This window comes from Periplaneta americana, chromosome 3 (genome assembly GCF_040183065.1).
Source record: "Periplaneta americana isolate PAMFEO1 chromosome 3, P.americana_PAMFEO1_priV1, whole genome shotgun sequence".
Taxonomy (NCBI): Eukaryota; Metazoa; Arthropoda; class Insecta; order Blattodea; family Blattidae; genus Periplaneta; species Periplaneta americana.
This window is the reverse complement of record NC_091119.1, coordinates 194835931-194859361: the sequence shown is the minus strand read 5'-3', so window position 1 is coordinate 194859361 and position 23431 is coordinate 194835931. Positions and strand designations below refer to the sequence as shown.

At 32.1% G+C, this 23431-nt stretch overlaps 1 protein-coding gene across 6 annotated transcripts in view; it reads left to right on the top strand.

The window, feature by feature from the left end:
* LOC138696931 (uncharacterized) overlaps positions 1-23431 on the top strand; it is a 191957-nt gene that overhangs the window by 67090 nt on the left and 101436 nt on the right. For 5 of the 6 annotated variants that reach the window (XR_011331490.1, XR_011331491.1, XM_069822429.1 and 2 more), the window contains exons 7-14: positions 689-812; positions 4270-4515; positions 4728-4865; positions 6457-6731; positions 7379-7610; positions 11127-11261; positions 12877-13005; positions 19492-20803. Coding sequence is in view for 4 of the 6 variants with exons in the window: in XM_069822429.1 (XP_069678530.1) it covers positions 689-812; positions 4270-4515; positions 4728-4865; positions 6457-6731; positions 7379-7610; positions 11127-11261; positions 12877-13005; positions 19492-20803 (2591 nt within the window). In the remaining 2 variants the exon portion in view is untranslated. The remainder of the gene's footprint in view (positions 1-688; positions 813-4269; positions 4516-4727; positions 4866-6456; positions 6732-7378; positions 7611-11126; positions 11262-12876; positions 13006-19491; positions 20804-23431) is intronic. The other variant, XM_069822430.1, reaches the window with a different exon arrangement.

Here is a 23431-nt window from a genome sequence, read left to right as displayed (position 1 = left end):
GACCAACTTCCCTTAAACAGTGATTAGGCATAAGATTATATGATAACTGAGGACAAAACTGGAGTCAGAATGTTAGGGAAGAGCTAATTTGATTAATTTAACAACAGTAATACAGGAAATAGAAATGAAATGATAGAAAAATGTAATAGAGAGTAATGGTGTAATTTAAATACCAGTACATTTATTATTATTATTATTATTATTATTATTATTATTATTATTATTATTATTATTATTATCTCATACTAGCAAATCAAAATGATGTAGGTTACTACTCAAACATTAATGGCAGTTGGCAGTAATTAGAAATGACATACCGGTATTCACTTCGTTATAGAAATTTGTTTATATATATATATATATATATATATATATATATATATATATATTCCTTCTTCTTCTTGCCTCATTCCAAATATTGACACTAATTGCAGCGATTTTCAACAACTATTTGACCCATGAGACATATTTTACAGTTGTAGGTAGGGACATTGATTCTCAATTGATTACAAGGTTTAGCATCAAATAATAGCAAAATGATGACGGGAGAAAAGAGGAGTACTACAATAAACTCTGACCTTAACATGGAATTTGTTCATTAGAATTTCATCATGATTTTTCTACTCGAAGATAAAAGTTATATTAAAATTTTATTTCTTACTCGTGAAGTAAAATTTTCTGATTTCAGCACTAACAGTAGCACTGGTGATAACAAGGACCTTGGTAAATTACGCAGAGTGAGGATACAGTCCCTGAAAGAAGTATCCTCTGTTGAGGAACCAACAAACCCGGAAGTTGAATTTATTATTCAGGTAAGAAATGGTTTAAGTATTCCTTGCTCAAAACAATCTCATTTATGAAATTTTGTAAGGAAGTATGGCGAAATTTATTAAAATATTTATTTCAATCACGTGACTTCGCTCATAGTAATTAAATCATAGTGTGAGCGATGGAGATTTAATTTATTTCTTTAACTGAAAAATAAAATTATATAAGTTACAATCCAGGGAAATGTTATGAAATGTGTACAGGAAACAGTTGTGACTGTTATCTAAAGAAGTACGAGTATTTTCTCCTTAAAAGTATAAATGAAACTAAAGTTAATTTATCCGGAAAACAAATCATGGACCTGATGAACAAGGTATTTCCGATGATTTATGATTATTTGTAATTTGCTCTTAATTAAGAAATATTAGGTACCGTAAAGATTGTGAACCTATTATGTTTTGCAATGATCCGATGTTGAATTATCTGATAACGAAATATAATAGCGACAATCACTGTAGTGTAATGGAGCAATATCATCCATATTGTTTTAAGCGTAATATTAACAAAAGAAAAACAATTCCACCATGTCTTTAAACATTTCTATTTGCTGAGCAATAGACACACAATTGAAGACCTCCCTGGAAAAAGGAATGTCACATACCGTATTGAGTGTAAGTGGAAAAAGTAATTTTAAAGCATTTATTTATAACTAGCCATACCCGTACGCTCCGCTGGATTGTTAGAAATAAATATAAAGTAATTACATAATTAAAATAGGACATTTGATCCAGGGAACATTCGTGTTTGATAGATGGCTAAATCGTTTAATATGTTACTTAATTTAAATTGTATTTAAAATATTAAAATGCGATCATTTTGGTCCAGAGATCACTCATTTGGTGCAATGACAATTCCTTTAACATGTTTCTTAATTGTTATTAAGCCTACATGCAACCATAGTTTAATGAAGATTGACAACATTTAGATTTATTGTGTATACTTTATATTACTTGCTATTTGTTTCCATTTTTTATCTTAAATAGTGATACAGCATATATAGTGATATGTAATTATATTTCTTTATTTCGAAAATGTAAGAATTCACGATCTCCTATGTACCATTGCCATGGAATGAATAAATGTGTTTTTTCTTCCTACTAAAAAATTTTATATTTTGCACATAGGAGTTATTGCAGGAACAACAACGCTATAATCTGAGGTGGCGGTGAAAATGTATTGCATTGTTATTTTAAAAGTCTTGTATATCCTTTAACCGACATTACTTCATACAAACACAGGAACATTCTCTGTAGGCTATGTTTAATAGCTTTCGTTTGTTGTTGTCCAAGGCCCCTTATAGACGAAGTCATTTTGTTTTTTATTTCATTACAGCGCCTTGGATGGCGTTGTTATATAAATTTTAAAACTCATTTATCTCATTAAATATCAGTCCTATCAAAATGTTGTATAGAATAAAACTTGTCAGAAATAATTTGTAAAAAACCTTTTGTTACGTAACATTTTTCACGAAAATTAATAATAAGGGAGATATTTCGATTTATTTAATTCAAGTCCCTTTATAAACCCCTTTTTAAATAAAGCATTTTGAATGCCATATAGCCTAAAATCTAAGTTACAACGAACTTAATTTATATTCCAATTTTCATATAAATCAGTTCAGCCATTATTGCGTGGAAAGGTAACAAACATACATACAGACACAGATATACAAACAAACATTTCAGAAAAGCGATTTTCGGTTTCAGGATGGTTAATTATACATGTTAACACCAATTATTTTTGTAAAATCGAAAATTACCAGAAAAATTTTGACTACAGATTTATTATTAGTATAGACAATAAATTATTGCGTTCAGTAGCTGAATAAACTTGTATCCTTGTTTAGTCGAGTGGTTGTGATAGTAAATATAGACCTAATGAAATAAGCCCCTGAAATAATTTTGCTTTCTCCTGACGTGAATTACAGGTTTGTTGGTTACATCCTTATTCCGGGGAGGTCTTCAAAGACAAAATTTAACTTAGGAAATCATTATATTTGTACAAAATCTACTAATGTTCCCTCGTATTTTTATACAAAATATTATAATTCATAAGCTAGGACAGAATTAAATTTAGAAAAATGATTTTATCTATAAATCAGAAAAAATAGAAAATGACTTGTACCGGTACAGACAATCCTCAACTTCGGCACGTGGATTATTTCATAGAAACTATCTACATACTATATTATGTAGGATCATTCTGTACATTAGTAGCACTAAATGTCAGGGATTTTACTACCTAAGTCAGAGTCTACCAGAGTGCTGCATTGGACTTAAATCACTCGCTTGAAATCAGTCGAATTTCGCACCCTCGAGTGAGATACGATCGGTCGTGATACGCTCGTAATAAATAGAAGCACAGTACAAGGTCATCTCACCGACATGTCTTATCTTGTATGGAAGGCGACAGATAAGATACACATATGTTTTGCTCACACGGTAAAAATAAGGCTTTATTTTCTGCGTATATGACAAATGTCTAATGGAACGTACCAAAACAGTAACATGAAGTTATAAATAAAATAAGTATGAAAAACTTCGATATACAGTTATTATTCCTAATTAATAATTATTCAATATTTGATTTGCCACATATATAATATGATAGGTCCATACATAGTGTTCCACCTATGTACTGCGACAATGTAGAAACGTTTTACAAAATATTATTATATAGCAGTAAATTAATAACAATAAAATATTATTATATAGCAATAAATTAATAACAATATTAGTACAGAGATAACGTCACAGAAAATATAATAAAACGAATAATCATGCTGCACAACTGTTACAGACGCAAAGACTGATACACTAATTATTAGAGATTATTATTATTATTATTATTATTATTATTATTATTATTATTATTATTATTATTATTATTATTATTATTATTATTACTAGAAAACTTGATACATTTCTTGCATTATCGTGAGTGTGTTCTCCGTTTATAATAATTACATTTACATCCAATAACATCTATCAGATATGGCAAAAACAAAATCACTCCTGTGGGGGGGGGGAGGGGAACATCTGCCTACAACATTTATATTACATTTTAAAGCTAGTTTTGTAGTTGTACTATGGAGAGGCTAGTTAAACACTGCAAAGTTTTGAAATGATAAACATCTATGATGTTACTACACAGTTCATCACTGTAACAAGAACGAGTGTCTAACGCTCGGCTTATACCATTCGAGAATTTATCGCTCGCGACAATTTTACCCATCATGCATGTACGATACCTATCGGATTATGCTATGAACTACTTGGTGCTCGAGCGAAAATGTCTGATGCAGACCTCTGGAGTCTACTTATGTGGAATCCATACAAGTCGGGATCTGTCTGTATTTGAGATTTAATTTATTAACATTAAGATGAAAAATATTACAAAATTTGGTTGCAAAATACTTCAGAAATGTGCTTTACGTTTTAGGTAAAATCCTCGAAATCGAAACAACCTTCCAGTAAAACAAGTGCTAGTGCCGGTACAACAAATAGCATTAGCAGCTCAACTGCCAAGAAAGCATTAGGGACATCATCCTTACCGGGCTCCAGCTCATCTGGGAGTGGCAGCAGTGGGACCAGTGAAGAAGAAGACAGCGACGACGATCTGTCAAGCTTGGCAGGGACTGAGACCACAGAAACGACGCTTGTCGACCGAAATGAGAATGAGCTTCAGGTCTGGCAATGCTTCTTGAATGGTAGTCAAAATGTTGTATAGTGCTACTCAAATCAGAGACGTTTTAATCACCACTTAAATTTGTTGTTATGAAATGCATTGCAGTTTTGTTTCTTTCAAAATATTAAATACCCTGAGAGTAAAAAGTTGAAACACTGTTTATAAGACTGAAGATAAAAAATATAAAACTGAATTGTGTCTCTTATATACAGGAGCAGATTGAAAGTTTGAAGCAAGAACTGGAGATGATGCGAGCTCGCTGTGAACGAGTGGAAAGGGAGAAGAGCGACATACTTCTGCGGAGGATAGCAGCAATGGATACTGCTCCGAGCAAGACTGCTGCGTCTGAGGTAAAATGAGTACATTATTCAGCACGAAGTTCATTAAAATAGGAAAGTGAAATTTTTATTTGAGATTCCTATTATCTTCATAATATTAGGTAATTTTTTACCTTGCTTTGCTCTTAATATCTTTATTATGTACCGTACCAGACTGGGTAGTTTAGAAGTCCCGAAATATTGCTTGTATTTATAAAATGGTTTTCTTGCGTCATCATCCAAAATATTTCTGTGGCACTTCTAACCAGCTGAACACAAAATTTAATAAAACTTCGTTTACTCTTACCACACACAAGTTCTTGTAGTTTCTTAATTTCGTTTGCCAGAAAGATTCAATTAATTTTCCTTGAGTCACATGCTTTAGGTACTGCGTAATATTTTTTGTAATAAAATATGTTTCTAAGGCCCGGTTTCTTCAACCTTTGTTAAATTATAACAGTGTTATTCCATTTTAACTGTAAACTTAACAGTTGAAGCATTTTTTCAACTACTGTTAGTACTAACAGGCTGTTAAAACCTATGTTAATTTAACCGCCCAATTTCATGCAGTTAAATCATTTAATTCTCTGTTAGCATAGAAGTATCCAATATGATTGGTGCGTTAGATGCTGGACTTGTATATCTGGATTGTTTAGAAAATGATGTCCATGAATAGATAAACAGAGCGGATGATTTCTGCGATTTGACAGAACAGAAGTTCATACAAAGATATAGGCTATTTTCTGCCAAGCCTTACTTTTCGCTTTCAACTTAGATCCGTTTGTTTGTTTATTCTCATTAATTGGTTTATACTGCGAAATAATTTCCAGCAGAAGGCTTCTTTCGAACGAAGAGAAATTAGTCCCACGATTTCTTTTTGTTCCAGTATTTTCCATTTCATAACAGCAACACCAATACGCCACTCCATGCTGTTGTGATACAGACGAGGAAAGAAGCAGAAATCAAACCTGAGGGAATAGAAAGACTTCTATCCTCTCTGAATCAAACAACGGAAACAAGCTAGAATCGCAATTGTCAGAGTTCAGAAAACAGAAGTGAGCCTATACTTGGTTATAGGTTATGGTTAAACTCTAGAATCTCTGGTCATAACAGAGAGTTAACAAACAGAATGTTAAAATGTGAATTGTAAAGTTGAAGAAACGCAATATTTTTAACAGCAATTCATACCTTTAACTTACAGTTAATTAACGCTATGTTAGATGCATTTTAACAAAGGTTGAAGAAACCGGGCCTAAGAATAAATTCTTTGTAAATGTACAGACAGGTTTATTTCTACTGCGATACTTTAAATAAATCAGATGGGACACAATTAATTTATTTATTTAAATTCTTTCAATAATAAAGTTATTCCAGAACCCTGACAAGTATGGCGCACCCCCACAATTGTTCAACCCTTGCTCAGCACACTCATCCCTCCATCGTCCTTGGTATGAGATATGTAAACAATCCTTATGGGTAGCACGCTTCGTGAGGTCGCTCGTGTGCATGAGAGTCTTTGCCACTCCTGATTTATATTATGAGATGGGTGCAATAAAGGAAATGAAATGGCAGCAAAAGTACCATTTTCCAATTGGCGCAATGTTGTATATATTATGCCTTACAGGTACTGAAACTGCAACAAAAAGTGAACGAGTTACAAAGTCTAGCAGAAGATTTACGCGATGACAAGAAAAGCCTGAATCTGAAAGTGAAGGAACTGGAAGAGGAAATTGAAGGCCGGCCCGACAAGGCAGCCACCCAGAAGACTGTGGATGAACTGCGCTCCAAGTTGCTGGCTGCCGAGACACTTTGTGAGGAGTTGATGGACGAGAATGAAGACATGAAGAAGGAACTCAGGGACCTGGAGGAAGAGATTGAGGAGATGCAAGACAATTTCAGGTACTGGTACTATTGTCCAAATATTTAAATAACATTTTCAAGAGTAGCACATATTTATCGAGATGTAAACTATAACCTCTAGAATACAATAACACAAAACAGAATGGAATAAAATTCTATAGTAGTTTTATTCGGCAAGTAGAAATATAATTCTAGAATATGCTATTAAGTCCACACCTGTGGAGTAACGGTTAGCACGTCTAGCCGCGAAACCAGGTGGTCCGGGTTCGATTCCCGGTCGGGGCAAGTTACCTGGTTGAGGTTTTTTCCGGGGTTTTCCCTCAACCCAATACGAGCAAATGCTGGGTAACTTTCGGTGTTGGACCCCGGACTCATTTCACCGGCATTATCACCTTCATCTCATTCAGACGCTAAATAACCTAGATGTTGATAAAGCGTCGTAAAATAACCTACCAAAAAAAAAAAAATATATATATGCTATTAAGAAAATGCAGGAAAACAGAGAGGGTTCATTTTTTATTGCCGAGCTCATGAGAAGATGAAGCTTTACCTTCATGCCCCCATGTTCCATGGCGTGTGAAGGCAATACCATTACCTAAATAATAATTACGATTTTGTTTTGAATTAAATGTTAAGAAAGAAATTCAGCCAGCATTATTAAGTATACATATTATTTTTGTTTACAGGGAGGACCAAGCTGATGAATACAGCTCATTAAAGAAAGAGCTGGAGCAGACGAACAAGAACTGTCGCATTTTGTCATTCAAGCTTCGGAAAGCCGAGCGGAAGGCGGAGCAACTAGAAGCGGAAAAATTAGAAGCAGAGAAGAAGATGAAGGACGTGGCTGGTGGCCAGACAGGGCTGGAAAAAGTGGATAAAATAAAAAAATTAGAGCAGGAATTAGCGGTTGCAAATGAGGTGAGTATTGAAACTATGCATCGAATTTTCTGTTAAGTTCCATTTCCGTACTGTAGGTGAAGTAAAATCAATGGAATAAAAGATCAGCACAACGAAGCAGTCTACAAGACAGCTGACAGAAAACTTTGCTATGGTCACTATATAAAAATTTACGATACAATTGAAAAAATTTCTAAGGTCACTATATAAAAATTTACGATAAAATTGAAAAACTTTTCTATGGACACTTATAAAAATTTACTATACAATTGAAAAACTTTTCTATGGTCACTATATAAAAATTTACTATACAATTGAAAAACTTTTCTATGGTCACTATAAAATTTATGATACAATTGGAAAACTTTTCTATGGTCACTATATAAAAATTTACTATACAATTGAAAAACTTTTCTATGGTCACTTATAAAAATTTACGATAGAATTGAAAAACTTTTCTATGGTCACTTATAAAAATTTACGATACAATTGAAAAACTTTTCTATGGTCACTATAAAAATTTACTATACTATTGAAAAACTTTTCTATGGTCACTATAAAAATTTACTATACAAATGAAAAACTTTTCTATGGTCACTTATAAAAATTTACTATACAATTGAAAAACTTTTCTATGGTCACTATAAAAATTTACTATACAATTGAAAAACTTTTCTATGGTCACTATAAAAATTTACTATACAAATGAAAAACTTTTCTATGGTCACTTATAAAAATTTACGATACAATTGAAAAACTTTTCTATGGTCACTTATAAAAATTTACGATACAATTGAAAAACTTTTCTATAGTCACTATATAAAAATTTACTATACAATTGAAAAAATTTCTAAGGTCACTATATAAAAATTTACTATACAATTGAAGAACTTTTCTATGGTCACTATAAAAATTTACGATACAATTGAAAAACTTTTCTATGGTCACTTATAAAAATTTATGATACAATTGAAAAACTTTTCTATGGTCACTATAAAAATTTACTATACAATTGAAAAAATTTCTAAGGTCACTATATAAAAATTTACTATACAATTGAAAAACTTTTCTATGGTCACTATAAAAAAAACTATACAATTGAAAAAATTTCTAAGGTCACTAAATAAAAATTTACGATACAATTGAAAAACTTTTCTATGGTCACTATATAAAGATTTACTATACAATTGAAAAGTTTTCTATGGTCACTTATAAATATTTACGATACAATTGAAAAACTTTTCTATGGTCACTATATAAAATTTACTATACAATTGAAAAACTTTTCTATGGTCACTTATAAAAATTTACGATACAATTGAAAAACTTTTCTATGGTCACTATATAAAAATTTACTATAAAATTGAAAAACTTTTCTATGGTCACTATATAAAAATTTACAATACAATTGAAAAACTTTTCTATGGTCACTATATAAAATTTACTATACAATTGAAAAACTTTTCTGTGGTCACTATAAAAATTTACTATACAATTGAAAAAATTTCTAAGGTCACTAAATAAAAATTTACGATACAATTGAAAAACTTTTCTATGGTCACTATATAAAGATTTACTATACAATTGAAAAGTTTTCTATGGTCACTTATAAAAATTTACGATACAATTGAAAAACTTTTCTATGGTCACTATATAAAATTTACTATACAATTGAAAAACTTTTCTATGGTCACTTATAAAAATTTACGATACAATTGAAAAACTTTTCTATGGTCACTATATAAAAATTTACTATAAAATTGAAAAACTTTTCTATGGTCACTATATAAAAATTTACAATACAATTGAAAAACTTTTCTATGGTCACTATATAAAATTTGCTATACAATTGAAAAACTTTTCTGTGGTCACTTATAAAAATTTACGATACAATTGAAAAACTTTGCTATGGTCACTATATAAAAATTTGCTATACAATTGAAAAACTTTCCTATGATCACTATAAAAATTTACTATGCAATTGAAAAAATTTCTAAGGTCACTATATAAAAATTTACGATACAATTGAAAAACTTTTCTATGGTCACTATATAAAAATTTACTATACAATTGAAAAACTTTTCTATGGTCACTTATAATAATTTACGATACAATTGAAAAACTTTTCTATGGTCACTATATAAACATTTACTATACAATTGAAAAACTTTTCTATTGTCACTTATAAAAATTTAGGATACAATTGAAAAACTTTTCTATGGTCACGTATAAAAATTTACGATACAATTGATAAACTTTTCTATGGTCACTATATAAAAATTTACTATATAAATGAAAAACTTTTCTATGGTCACTTATAAAAATTTACAATACAATTGAAAAAATTTTCTATGGTCACTATATAAAAATTTACTATACAATTGAAAAACTTTTCTATTGTCACTTATAAAAATTTACAATACAATTGAAAAAATTTTCTATGGTCACTATATAAAAATTTACTATACAATTGAAAAACTTTTCTATGGTCACTTATGAAAATTTACGATACAATTGGAAAACTTTTCTATGGTCACTATATACAAATTTACTATACAATTGAAAAACTTTTCTATGGTCACTATATAAAAATTTACTATACAATTGAAAAACTTTTCTATGGTCACTATATAAAAATTTACTATACAAATGAAAAACGTTTCTATGGTCACTATATAAAAATTTACTATACAATTGAAAACTTTTCTATGGTCACTTATAAAAATTTACTATACAATTGAAAAACTTTTCTATGGTCACTTATAAAAATTTACTATACAATTGAAAAACTTTTCTATGGTCACTTATAAAAATTTACTATACAATTGAAAAACTTCTCTATGGTCACTATATAAAAATTTACTATACAATTGAAAAACTTTTCTATGGTCATTATATAAAAATTTACTATACAATTGAAAAACCTTTCTATGGTCACTTTATAAAAATTTACGATACAATTGAAAAACTTTTCTATGGTCACTATAAAAATTTACTATACAATTGAAAAAATTTCTAAGGTCACTATATAAAAATTTACTATACAATTGAAAACTTTTCTATGGTCACTTATAAAAATTTACTATAGAATTGAAAAACTTTTCTATGGTCATTATATAAAAATTTACTATACAATTGAAAACTTTTCTATGGTCACTTATAAAGATTTACGATACAATTGAAAAACTTTTCTATGGCCACTTATAAAAATTTACGATACAATTGAAAAACTTTTCTATGGTCACTTTTAAAGATTTATGATACTGTCAACGCGGGCTATTTGGACCCTTAAGGTGTTACTTGAACCCAGAAGAAAAAAATGTGGTGGATCATCACAGGACTAGTTTCAATGTGTTTAGTGCTGTACAGTTCTGCCATTTATCGGACACAGTACACTAACTCGACATTAAAATTTTTTACATCGACGAAAACATTTTTTTCTTCTGGGTTCAAGTAACACCTTAAGGGTCCAAGTAGCCCGCATTGACGGTACTATTGGAAAACTTTATGGTGGTCACTATATAAATTTTCTTGCAGGTAGCAATCAGGTTACAAAAAGACCTGGATGAAACGAATGCGAAGCTGAAAGCAAAAGAAGAAGCAAGCACCAAAGAAGCGAATAAAAAGAAGGCACCAATGCTTGGAGCAATCGGGAAAGTGTCTTCAGGGGAGGTTAGTCCAGTGATGCACAATATATTGTTTGAAAAGAGATGTGGATTTTTATAAAGTATCTAGTATAATACTTTTTATAATTAGAACATGGTGATGTCATGGTTAGAATGCCTGCTTTGTATTTGGAAGTTCCAGGATTCGATTTCAAGGATTGGCTATATTTACTCTGAATTTTTGTGTTTTCCCAAATCTCTTCAGGCAAATTCCTGGTTAGTACCACTACCAATTACAAAAGACCCAGGCCATAGCCAATCTAGGTTAGTTATATAGCGGTTTATATACACATGTACATTAATGGCAAAAAAAACCGGACCGACCCTTGTAGCTGATTTCAGAGCCTTGTTCACAGTGACAGCATAATAGACTGGTAACTAAGACTTTCGTGGTTCGAATCTTGCCTAGGAAGGAAACTTTTTTTTTGTTTCTTATTCAAATTTATTCTCAATACTTTTCGATTGCAGCGATATTTTACTACTTAATTAAATTATTATTCCCAGAACATGAATTTCACCAGCTTATTTTCTAATGGCTTTCGAAATGGGCTACGTCAGCAGTCGAAACTACAACAATTTCAATAGATTACTCGCTATCTTGTGAATGCGGGCATGGCATGGGCAGTGGCTCATTTCGGGGACTTCAATTATTCCGTCGGTCCGGTTTTTTTTTTTTGCCTCTACTGTACACATCATCCATGACTGCACTGGCCACACTTCTTAATTCATTCGAGATCATTTTCATGCGGTTTTTTCGAGTGTATTGCAGAGAGCCTGTTTTTACTATCATATGTTTGTATTATGTTTAACCATTTCGAAAATAGACATAAAAGAGTGATGTCATGTAAATTTAAATACTACTTCAGCGCTTAGCACTGGGACTTTTGAATACCAGGTTGAGAGGTTAATATGTTGTTGTTGTTGTTATCTAATGCTGGGCTTTGGCAACGAAGCCATTAGCGTTCTTGCTCTCCAATATTTTTCTGTGGTGGATCCATCAGGTAGAACTTCACAGGTTTGTAGATGATCTTCAGTCATTTCTTCTTCTTTGTTGCATAGAGGGCAATTTGGATTTGTGTAAATTCCTATTTTATTCAAGTGTTTGGCCAAATAATCGTGTTCTGTAAGCAGTCTAAATTTTGCTACTGCAGATTTACGTGGGATTTCTGGAATAATTTCTGTTTTTTTTTTTTTTTTATTAAAATGCTCCATTTTTTATCTTTGGCTTTGGTACATAGTGCTTGGTTTTGCTTGATTTTATATTTATTTCTAATTAGTCTTTTGTTGGATGTAAGAGGTAGGCTTGTATTTGTATTTTGAATTAAATTGGATCCTTTTTTGGCAAGAAAGTCAGCAGTTTCATTTCCAGCAATTCCGCAATGTGCAGGTAATGAGAGGTTATATTAAAATATAGATATTACTTTATGTGTGATTAATAAACCTTCTTTTTTCAAAATTAACAGCATTTACTTACGAAATAGCATACATAATTTTTTAATGATTCAGTATTAGAATTTAAGATTTAACTCAAAGATTACTGGTGGCACTGCGAGATTTTCTTCATGGAATCATTTTTATTTCCTGCTTTCTGTCAATAAAATAAAATATTTTTGTTGCAACAGAAAGTATCTCGTGAGTCACTGACAAGAGGAGGATCACAAGAGGACCCACAGCAATTACTCCGTGATCTTCAGGACTCGTTAGAAAGGGAGGCAGATTTACGCGAGCAGTTGCGGTTTGCAGAAGAAGAGGTAAGATTGATATTTATTGTACGGCTACAAATATAAGGAATAGTGGGATGTTTGTAATGACTAATGACCATTCACTACGTCTATGATATTGACGGAAATTTTCTCAGCTGTACTATATCAGACTTCAAGCGATTTATTATCATCATTTAATCAGTATGCCCCAGTTTTTATGTTTCGTTTTAGTCAAAGATTTCCAAAATATGTAAAAGTGATTGCTTATCCTGACACAAATAGGTTTTGTTGATGTTACTAGGGAACGAATTTCTCGTTCCGTATCTATTTTGTTTGTTACCGGTACATGCTAGAAATAATGTTGTTCAGATATCTCTATGTTTCTTATACACAGGATCTGCCTATTAAAATTCCATAGGACTTAAAATGCCTAAATAAACTATAAAATCCTATAAATGCCTTAAAACTATGTTTGTGTCTAAAAAGCTTTTGTTTAGTATTTTGGGTATATTTAAATGCTCAAAATAACTACAAAAATACTATTTAAAATTATCTTACAGACAAATACTAGTCTCGTAAATTCCTTCCATATTAGTCTTGGAAAGGGAGGGAAGAAGATTTTATCTAATTTCTTGAAAACGAAGTTTGTTTGGAAAAATTCATTCTAGCATAAAATGGATGGTAAGGTATGTTGTTCAGGTTAGGTGAAAGCTTACAAATTAGTTTTCACGTCAGTGCACCCCATTATGCGGAATGAAACTGACCAATAAGCAGTCACTCTCTTTCACTGATAGAAATTCCTAAAAGTCATAAATTGGATTTTATAAAGTCCTAAATCTCCACTTTTTTAGCATCTAGAATTCCGTTCCCTAGTTATTACAGTCCCTTGCACAGATTTGTCTATCTTTTGTGATTAAATTATTTCTTTTAGTTTAAATTGTTAAAATTTCTTTTTTGTTTGGAAAAAATATTACAAAAACAAAATAGTCTGTAACATGGTATATAGGTCTAAACATAGGTATCTATCGTTTGTAACATACATGTAGTTTTTTTCATGAAATTTGTTATAACGCAAGCAGTGTAAAAATATGTCAGTAAATTTTCATCACAGCTTTCCATTTAGTTAGGTATACTCTTGAAGTCATGGAAGTGTTGTGACACTAGACCTCCACCTCACAGAACTTAAAAAACTTTGTTGAAAAATCTTAAAATGAGCACAGGCCTAATTTAATTTAACTTTGTTGATTTCAGCAACTTCTTTCACATTATTATAATTATTATTTCACTCAAGAAATTATAAAGTTTAGTTTTCTGATATACCGGTACTTAATTTTTTGTTTCAAATGGCGCTGCATTCTCTAATTTTGTGTAATTTTGTGATCTGAAAATATCTTGCATGAGAAAATTTTGTTTCTGTGGAAACTGGATCTGCATGCAGATCAAGTGAATTGTGTAACTTTTATTTCAGTTTACTTAGTTTTATGTACTTAGTTATTTACTTTATATTATATATTTTATATTTACTTTCTCATCATACAAAATGTCGTAATGCCCCAGACAAGTTGTATATAGGGATTTTATGAAAAAATTCTCTATTCTCGATAATGAAAAATTGGTTTCTCTCTCTATTCGAACATGTATAATTTATCCACCCCCCCCCCCATCCAGTACCCAACCATTCACACATGCGTACCCTCACCAGTTCATCCATTCATTCATTAACCCACCATTTATATATTTCCAACATCCATTCATATAGTCCACACCTGTGGAGTAACGGTCAGCGCATCTGGCCGCGAAACCAGGTGGCCTGGGTTCGAATCCCGGTCGGAGCAAGTTACCTGGTTGAGGTTTTTTCCGGGGTTTTCCCTCAACCCAATACGAGCAAATGCTGGGTAACTTTCGGTGCTGGACCCCGGACTCATTTCACCGGCATTATCACCATTTCATTCAGACACTAAATAACCTAGATGTTGATACAGCGTCGTAAAAAACCCAATAAAATAAATAAATCCATTCATATCCACTCATTTATCCATTTAGTGACGCATTAATTTATTCACCCACCCATTAATTTATCCATCACTCCATTTCTTTAATTCATAAAACCATTCTTCCTTCCATATATCCATATATCTACCCAAAGACTCTTCTCCCGATCAATTCGTCCACCTACCAGTATTCATCCATTAATTCGTCAACCCACTCACCAATTTATTCATGTCTATCATCCATCCATCGATCAACCCATCAATCTATCCATTCATCCATTGATCTATTCATCAACCCATCAATCTATCCATTCATCCATTGATCTATTCATCAACCCATCAATCTGTCCATCCATCCATCGACCCATCTATCCATCCGTTCGTCCATTCATCCATTGATCTATCCATCCATCCATCGATCTATTCATCCATCCATTTGTCTATCCATCTATCTATCCATCCATAACAACCTCATAAAATATTCTAGCAATTGAATAATCGATCTTGCTACGTACTACATTAATTATATTTTAATGTAATAGCAATTTCATTCCTCACCTTCCAGATATAAATATTGCAGGCTCTCTCTGCACTTTTTCTTTGTAAGTTGGTGAATAAAACGCAAAAATTTTTACCTCGAAATGTGATGTAATGTAATATAAGCATTACTTAGCAACGCCAAAGTATTGTTACACTGAAATAAATTCTCATAGGGAAATAATGGTTAACGGAATTTTTTTTTTCGGAAGAATGTACATTAGGAATAACTCTTTTCGGAAAGTACAATTTGGAAAAACAGACATACCAGTAAGGAATAATAGTTTAGGGAAAACGGATTCAGAAAAATTGTTGGGAACATAAATTTGTGGCAATTCAAATTGGCGTCCACCCCTGTGGAGTAATGGTCAGTGCGTCTGGCTGCGAAACCAGGTGGCCCGGGTTCGAATCCCGGTCGAGGAAAGTTACCTGGTTGAGGTTTTTTCCGGGGTTTTCCCTCAACCCAATACGAGCAAATGCTGGGTAACTTTCGGTACTGGACCCCGGACTCATTTCACCGGCATTATCACCATTTCATTCAGACGCTAAATAACCTGAAATGTTGATACAGCGTCGTAAAATAACCCAATAAAATAAAAAAAAATAAATCAAATTGGCTGTAGCAAGTTTCTTAATTATTCCTTTTTTTCCCCCTTTTTTTTTTTATAAGCTATGGTTAGAAATAAATAGGCTAAATTATTGTGTTCCAAAGATGGTCGATGTTAATAGGAGTGCGTAAATTTGCTGATAGAAATAAATCTGAAACAAGAGTCACTGACAATTTCATACAATCAGCATTACTTCATATAATGTATAATGAGAAGGTATGAGCTATTTCACATTGTTCTTATTACTTACTGGTACTTAAATACATCATAAACATATTTTAACGTGAAGTAAGGTACCAGTACATATTACTCTAAGACTTGAGACAGTTCTTAATGTGTTCTAACTGATTTACTGAACTAACTTTTTCCATACAGAATAAAATGTTGCTGTATACCAGAAATAATATAACTCATTATCATATTTTCATTTCTTTCAATATATGAACAATGTGAAGCGAGCAGTCTTTTGTAGTTATATTACAAATAATATATTTGAGAGATATGTGGTCTTATATTTATAGTACTTGCAACGTAAAATTATTTACGTAATTCAACAGCATGAAACTGTGATTAATAACGATACTGGGGTGTGCTAAGATACCAAGTTTGAAACTTTTCATTATGCAATGTTTGGAGTACAATTTCGCTATGAAAGTCTACTATAAAGTTTAAAGTACTGGTAATGGTTATTTTAACTTGGATGTAATTTATAATGTTTAGTTTAAATATTATAGTGTTTGGGTCATTTGAGGATGATAATGTCCTTAGATATGCTGTCAATATATCGAAGTAAAACCGAGAATGGTTCTAATTTTCTTCAGTATTATTCTTTGAACATTGGTTTCCCCTGTCATCTTAAAGGTCTGGATCACAGATAACTGAATATGGTCCATCACGCGTTTCAGTATATTTTGCAGTGTCAATAAATATTATACCTATAACATTTATAACATTTGTTTTCAGTAACTGCTTAATAATGTAATTAACTTCTATAGCAGTCTTATGCATCTTGCTGTTAAAATTAATTATTCAAGTCTGCATTCAGCTTTTCTTTTGCAGCTACGAAAACATGTCTGTGTAGAATATGAGAATTTGATTTAATTCTATAGTACTGACACTGTCATTGGTCGTTACGTAGTACATATACAGGGGAATTCATAATATATGCACTTTAGGAATCAGTTCTATGGTTATTTTGAGCAAAAAATGTTACCTTTATGAGCATAGGGGTTAATATTTTAGGAGCTACAGGTGTTGAAATCATAAGAAAGTAGAAGTGATTGTGAGTAGAAATAAAGGGAATCAATTAAAAATACACAGAAAGATTATTAAAAAATGCACTTTGATCACAGACTGTTAATACTTTTATCACTTAAGATTTGGTAAATTTATTACCGGTATATAAATAACTTTCCTGTGTTAATTGAAACTATGATGGTATTCTACCTTAGTTAATGACTAGTTTTGGAAGTGTGATTTCTGCCTGTGAGGTTCTTGCTTACACCAAGGCACCAAAAGGAGAAACCGGAAACAAGCAAGGGCCTCACTAAAGAAGAAACCGGAAAAAGAACCTCACTAGAAATATGAAGATGGGCGACATTAAGTCAAAACTAGTCATTAACTAAGGTGAAAAAGATCATAATTTCTATTAACACAGGAAAGTTGTTTATATAACAGATTTACCAAATCTTAAGTACCGGTATTATAAAATACTGTAGTAAACAGAAAATAAGCATAGCTCAGTTTGAAAGCAGATTTACAAATATTCCTTTTTCCACTTCAACACACTGGCTGCATGGAATTTGAAATGCTAGCGATTTACACTTTTGCACTCGCAATAACAGCGACAATGATACAGCACACGAAAGCAACTATATATATATATATATATTGCACATGGCCTGGCATCATAAGTTCGGCAACATTGTCCCTCAAATAAGAGAATATCACACAGTGCTCGGTTTGCATTTTATTGCCAGTTCGTCACTAGCAGATGAATTTTTGCATTTTAAACTGCAGTGAAAAGATACGTTCTTGCCCAATGTGATGACATTGTACAAGCTACTCTTTCAGCCCGTGCTTAATCCCTCACCTATAGAACTACTTACTGTTTCGTCATTTTAAAACATGGAAACTAGTATATCCCTCTCGCTGTACTTCACGTCACAGCAGAACTCCACTCCTCTTAATGCAGGCCGCCCCATTGTGTATACAGAGCGTTCACCTATGGGTGAGGCCAGGAAAGCGGCATGTACTGATACGCCGCTTTGTGCGCGCAGTTGTTGAGACACGCTCGACAATCAAGGTCGACAAGTTATCAGTTGTGAGCCAGATGTTGCAGTATTTAACACGTACGGTGCAGTTTCTTGACACAGTTGCTTAAATATTCAGCGTGTGTGTAAAATTTGTTAACAATGCAAAATGCAAAATTCACGTTTGAGCAGAGAGTTTTTATGTATGATGCATATGTGAAAACAGAGTCATGTAGAGAGGTGCGTATGCAATTTGAAGTGAAATATCCGGGTGCTCCAATTCAGGATAGAGAAACTGTTAGACGTCTTGTTAACAAATGAAGGACAACAGGGTCGATAAATGCTACAATTCCTAAGCGAAAATGAGTATTGACAGAAGAAAAAATTGATGAAATCAGTGCATCATTTACACGCTCTCCTAATAAATCTCTAAGACGTGTTTCACAGAAAGTTAGTTTCAAAAACTTTTAAAATTAAAACCCTACAGAGTATAGTATAGAAAGCGGAAGGTTACGGATAGACGATTCCCGCAAGCGACACCGCAGGCAGGCCGCTTTCCTGGCCCCACCCATAGGCGAACGCTCTGTATTAAAAGACAAGTTATAAGCATGATTCACAGTGCGACTTATCGACTTTTACAAATAAATAAAAAACTGATGATAATTACACTCATATTCATACGACATTTTTTGTTCAAAATGACATATAGAATTCCTATAGTGCGGGTCATATGGTCATACTTTATGAATGATCCTGTATATGATATTTATAAGGAATAACCATGATCATTTATGTTTCATACTTTATGAATCACCCTGTATATGATATTTCTAAGAATTAACCATGGTCATTTATGTTTGTAATAAAAGACAATATCATTATTGTAACATTTAAACTATTTCTCCAGTTTCTTCCTCATCTTTGCTAATGGTAGTAACATACCTGTAGTTCAATTAAACCACATCCTCTATACAAGTAGGCTTATAATGACCATTCTATAAAATTAATTACAATTTTAGAGAAAAGTAGATCTAGCACACCCCAAATGTGTTATTGCATTATTTACTAGTGTTAAAAGTTTTAATGTAAAGAGTAATTTTAAGTACTATGAAAAAGTTGTTGTTCTCATGTATGAAACTCACCTAGCTTCGGAGAACCAGCAAACAAAGGATCATCATCAAAGGAAGCAGTAGTGATTGGAGAGATATACCAGCAAAATCATCATTACAGCCAGACGTTGTACCATCTCCAATATATCACCAAATTGGCATTTCTAGACGACAATTCCAGTATGCTACAATGCAACCACGTGATGGCAAACCTCAGCCGGAAACAATCAGTAGCATATCTTCTGGAACTCAGACGAGCTTCTTGGATGTACCCGTAACATCACAGACAAGACCAGTAGTCATTCACACGCCACCTCCAGAAGAGAATTTAAAGCAATCAATTGATACTCAGACAACGAAGTTAGCAGACATGATATCAGTAGGAACACAATCTAAAACAACTTCTAGTTCCGAAGCACAGACATTAGTTTTGTCAACTGAAGACAAAGGGACGGATTTTGACAAGGATGTATCAGCAGTAACCAGTGCAGCACAATTCACAGAGTCAACCCAGACAGATAACCTAACTCAAGTTTCTATGGAAACCCAAACAACGCAGACTTCAACAGTCACGAATACGTCACAAACAGATCTTTATAATGACTTGCAGTTATCTGCATTCACCCAAACCGAGCAAATGCCAACAGTAGAAAAAATGTCACAAACAGATCTAAATAGTCAGCTGCAAACCTCTTCCTTTGCTCAAACAGAGAAAATGTCAACAGTGACAGAAACTTCACAAACAGATCTCTGTGATGAATTGCAATCATCGTCATTCACTCAAACAGATGAATTACTAAAGGTGACAGAAATATCACAAACTGATATTTGTAATGAGTTGCAAATATCTGCATTTACCCAGACTCTTGAACTTGAAGTTACTAGGGAGTTGAGTATGCCAGTAGCAGTTCAAACTGATTTCACAAACATTGATTTATCTTCTGTTGCTGTACAAACTGAGGAATTATTACCTTTGACAGTTGATGAAGTGTCTTCAGTGAGAGAATTACCGTCATTGCCTATTAAATACAGTGACTCAGAGGTTAAAGAAAACATAATCAGCAAAGTAAATCACTCCCCGCAGCAGGAACAGAACCTGTCTTTGTTAATGTCATCTGTAATATCAATAGATGAAGATGAAACTCATGCTATTGGAGAACCTGATGTATCAGTGGAAGAGTTGACAGAACCGCAAATGTCTGTTGGAACACAGACAGATTACTTTGCATCATTTCCACAAGCGAGGGTGAGCTCTATGAGGCAGTTCCAGTTTTCCATTCCAACAGTTTTTCCACCTGGATCTCTCCTCTCTAGGAGTTCACCAATGGGAGCTCTATTAACACCGCTAGGTAGGCTTTTTTCGTAGCAGTTGGTGAGAGTAGTGTCCATTAATACAACTCAGCAAAAACACATTTTTTGACATTCGTGGTTTGAAATTAAAGTCTGGGATCTCATTCATAATGTTATGATGTTTCAGAGGACAAATATATCTGAATTTATATTTTTATTTCGTTTTCTCTTCCAAAGGCTTGAGCACTGTGTTATTTATTCAGTGGACTTGTTTCACATCTTAGAGCTGTGCAGATGGAAGATGAAAGTAAATAAAAATGAAAAGTGCATGTTCAACAAGCATTTTTTTTTCTTTTCCCACAAAATTACTTTTTTTTTTCAGTAACATATTTTCGTAGTGGTATTTTAATGTTCACTTCACAAAATTTACATAATCCGCATTGTATGTGTTATTTTATAATATTTATGATATACAGGAAATTTCATGAACTACCTATAGCCTACAAAAAAAAAGTTAAAAATAAGTCAAATTATAATATAATTACGTGAACTTTTAATTTCGTTTTTTACGTGAATTTCTTATAAATTTGTTGATCATTGAAAGATAATTACCAATATTTTATATTTAAATACAGTGTGTTCTTATAAATTTGTTGATCATTGAAAGATAATTACCAATATTTTATATTTAAATACGGTGTGTTTATGGTTTTTAACTTGACAATTGAAGGGTGCACGGGAAAAATGAACAATGTCACATTTTCATTAAGGGTATATGTACGTGAACGACCACAAATATTATCAGAAAATGCAGGCTCTAAATTTCTAAAATTGTTTAAGGAAATGAACTCACAATTGGACAAAAATTACAAGGTACCTCAGCAAAACTTATTGGAACTCAAATATCTGATAAAAGTGTAAAAAAAAAAGGTTGCTAATAATATTTTTCAAACCTGTTTTATCAGAGTATGAAAAAAAAAAAACAAAAAAAAAAAAAACAAAAAAAAAGTCTGCAGTTACATCATTTGGTAACCATAACATTGTTATGGTCTCTCTGACATCTTTAATATTTTTCCTGCATGTAATAAACACTTATTTCTGAAAAGTAGACTACTCTCAGACATGTAGAGTTGTTTATTTTAATACAATTAATTTTTTATTTGTCCTATATAAAATATATTAAAATTTACATAATATTTTGTCACCTAATTTTTCTATTTTCAAAGAAATGAGCATTATTGTAGTCTGCCTTTTGCATAAATGCATGTTAAATCAGTGTACAAAATTTCAGAATTCTATCTCTAATGGTTGTGGAGTTATGAAACAATATGTGTGAAAATTTTCAAACTTTGGAAAATTTAATTTAAAGTAAAAAGTGAATTCTAAAAAATATTATTCATAAACTTTTTATACTTTTATCAGATATTTAAGTTCCAATAAGTCTTGCTGAGGTACCTTGTAATTTTTGTCCAATTATGAGTTCATTTCTTTATAAAATTTTAGAAATTTAGAGCCTGCATTTTCTGATAATATTTGTGGTCGTTCACGTACATATACCCGTAAGGGTGAGATAATGATCTAGTTCAGTATATTACTGCTAAATTTATTGGTGTTTCTACTTGTAATGAAGGAAATGATGAGTGTATCCGTGGTTTTAATTCTCCTTTAGGCCTACCACTTTTGATAAAACTAACACTAAAGTTTGTAGTAATACAGTGAATTAGATAATGACATCACTCTTAACAGCATTGTGACCTTGTTCGTTTTTCCCATGTACCCTTCAATTGTTGATGCCTGAAATGGATGATAGAAATTTCTGTATACATAACATAAACAGACTTCATTATAAAAAAATTTACTACTATGTGGAATGCTAGCAAAATTTATTTACAAGTACCGGTAATAAAAAGTTATATCTAAGAAAATTATTCAAATTATAATTAATACTCGTGTAATAAAATGAGAACTCAAACTATTCTGAAAGATAGAATTATAGAGAATAACAAAGGTTTGTTATTAAGCCACAGTTGGGTGACAGTATTTCTACAGTATCGTAATTGAATTAAAATAAAAATTGCATATATTTGGAAATGTGTTTTTGTAAATTTCTGTTGGTTTCTATTTGACAGATGAGGAACCACACAGTCTCCTGAATTAGTCATTTTCTTGGCTTGATATTGTTGTGTGCTTACATGTATTTGTGTCTATAATTACATATCTTAATATTAATCAATAATGCCTTGAAATAGAGACATTTCCTTAGCCTCTCCTTGAAATATGCTTTAAGATAAATTTCACGCTATTTCTTTAATTTTTATTGATCTTATATATTGCTTAATTTTTGTGTTCAGCATATGATCAGAAATTCCTCTTCCCGCAATTAATATTAGAAACAATAATCATAACCACTGCAGTTGTTAAGGATTTCCAACTCCTGAACGTCGTTAATTATAATGGTTGGAGTTATTTATTTATTTTTTTAACTTTTCACTCTGTGGACATTAAAAGTCTTGTGGAAGCGGTAAACAAACCCTAGCTAATACTGGGTGTTCATTTCAAAGTGTGTCATGACGTCACTGTTGTTGGGTCTCCGATTTGAAGCGAGTTTCAGTTTATAAGTTAGAGAAGTTGCCTATTATTTAAGGCGTTCTTCAATCTGAACTTGAGAACGTGTACGGTATAACTTG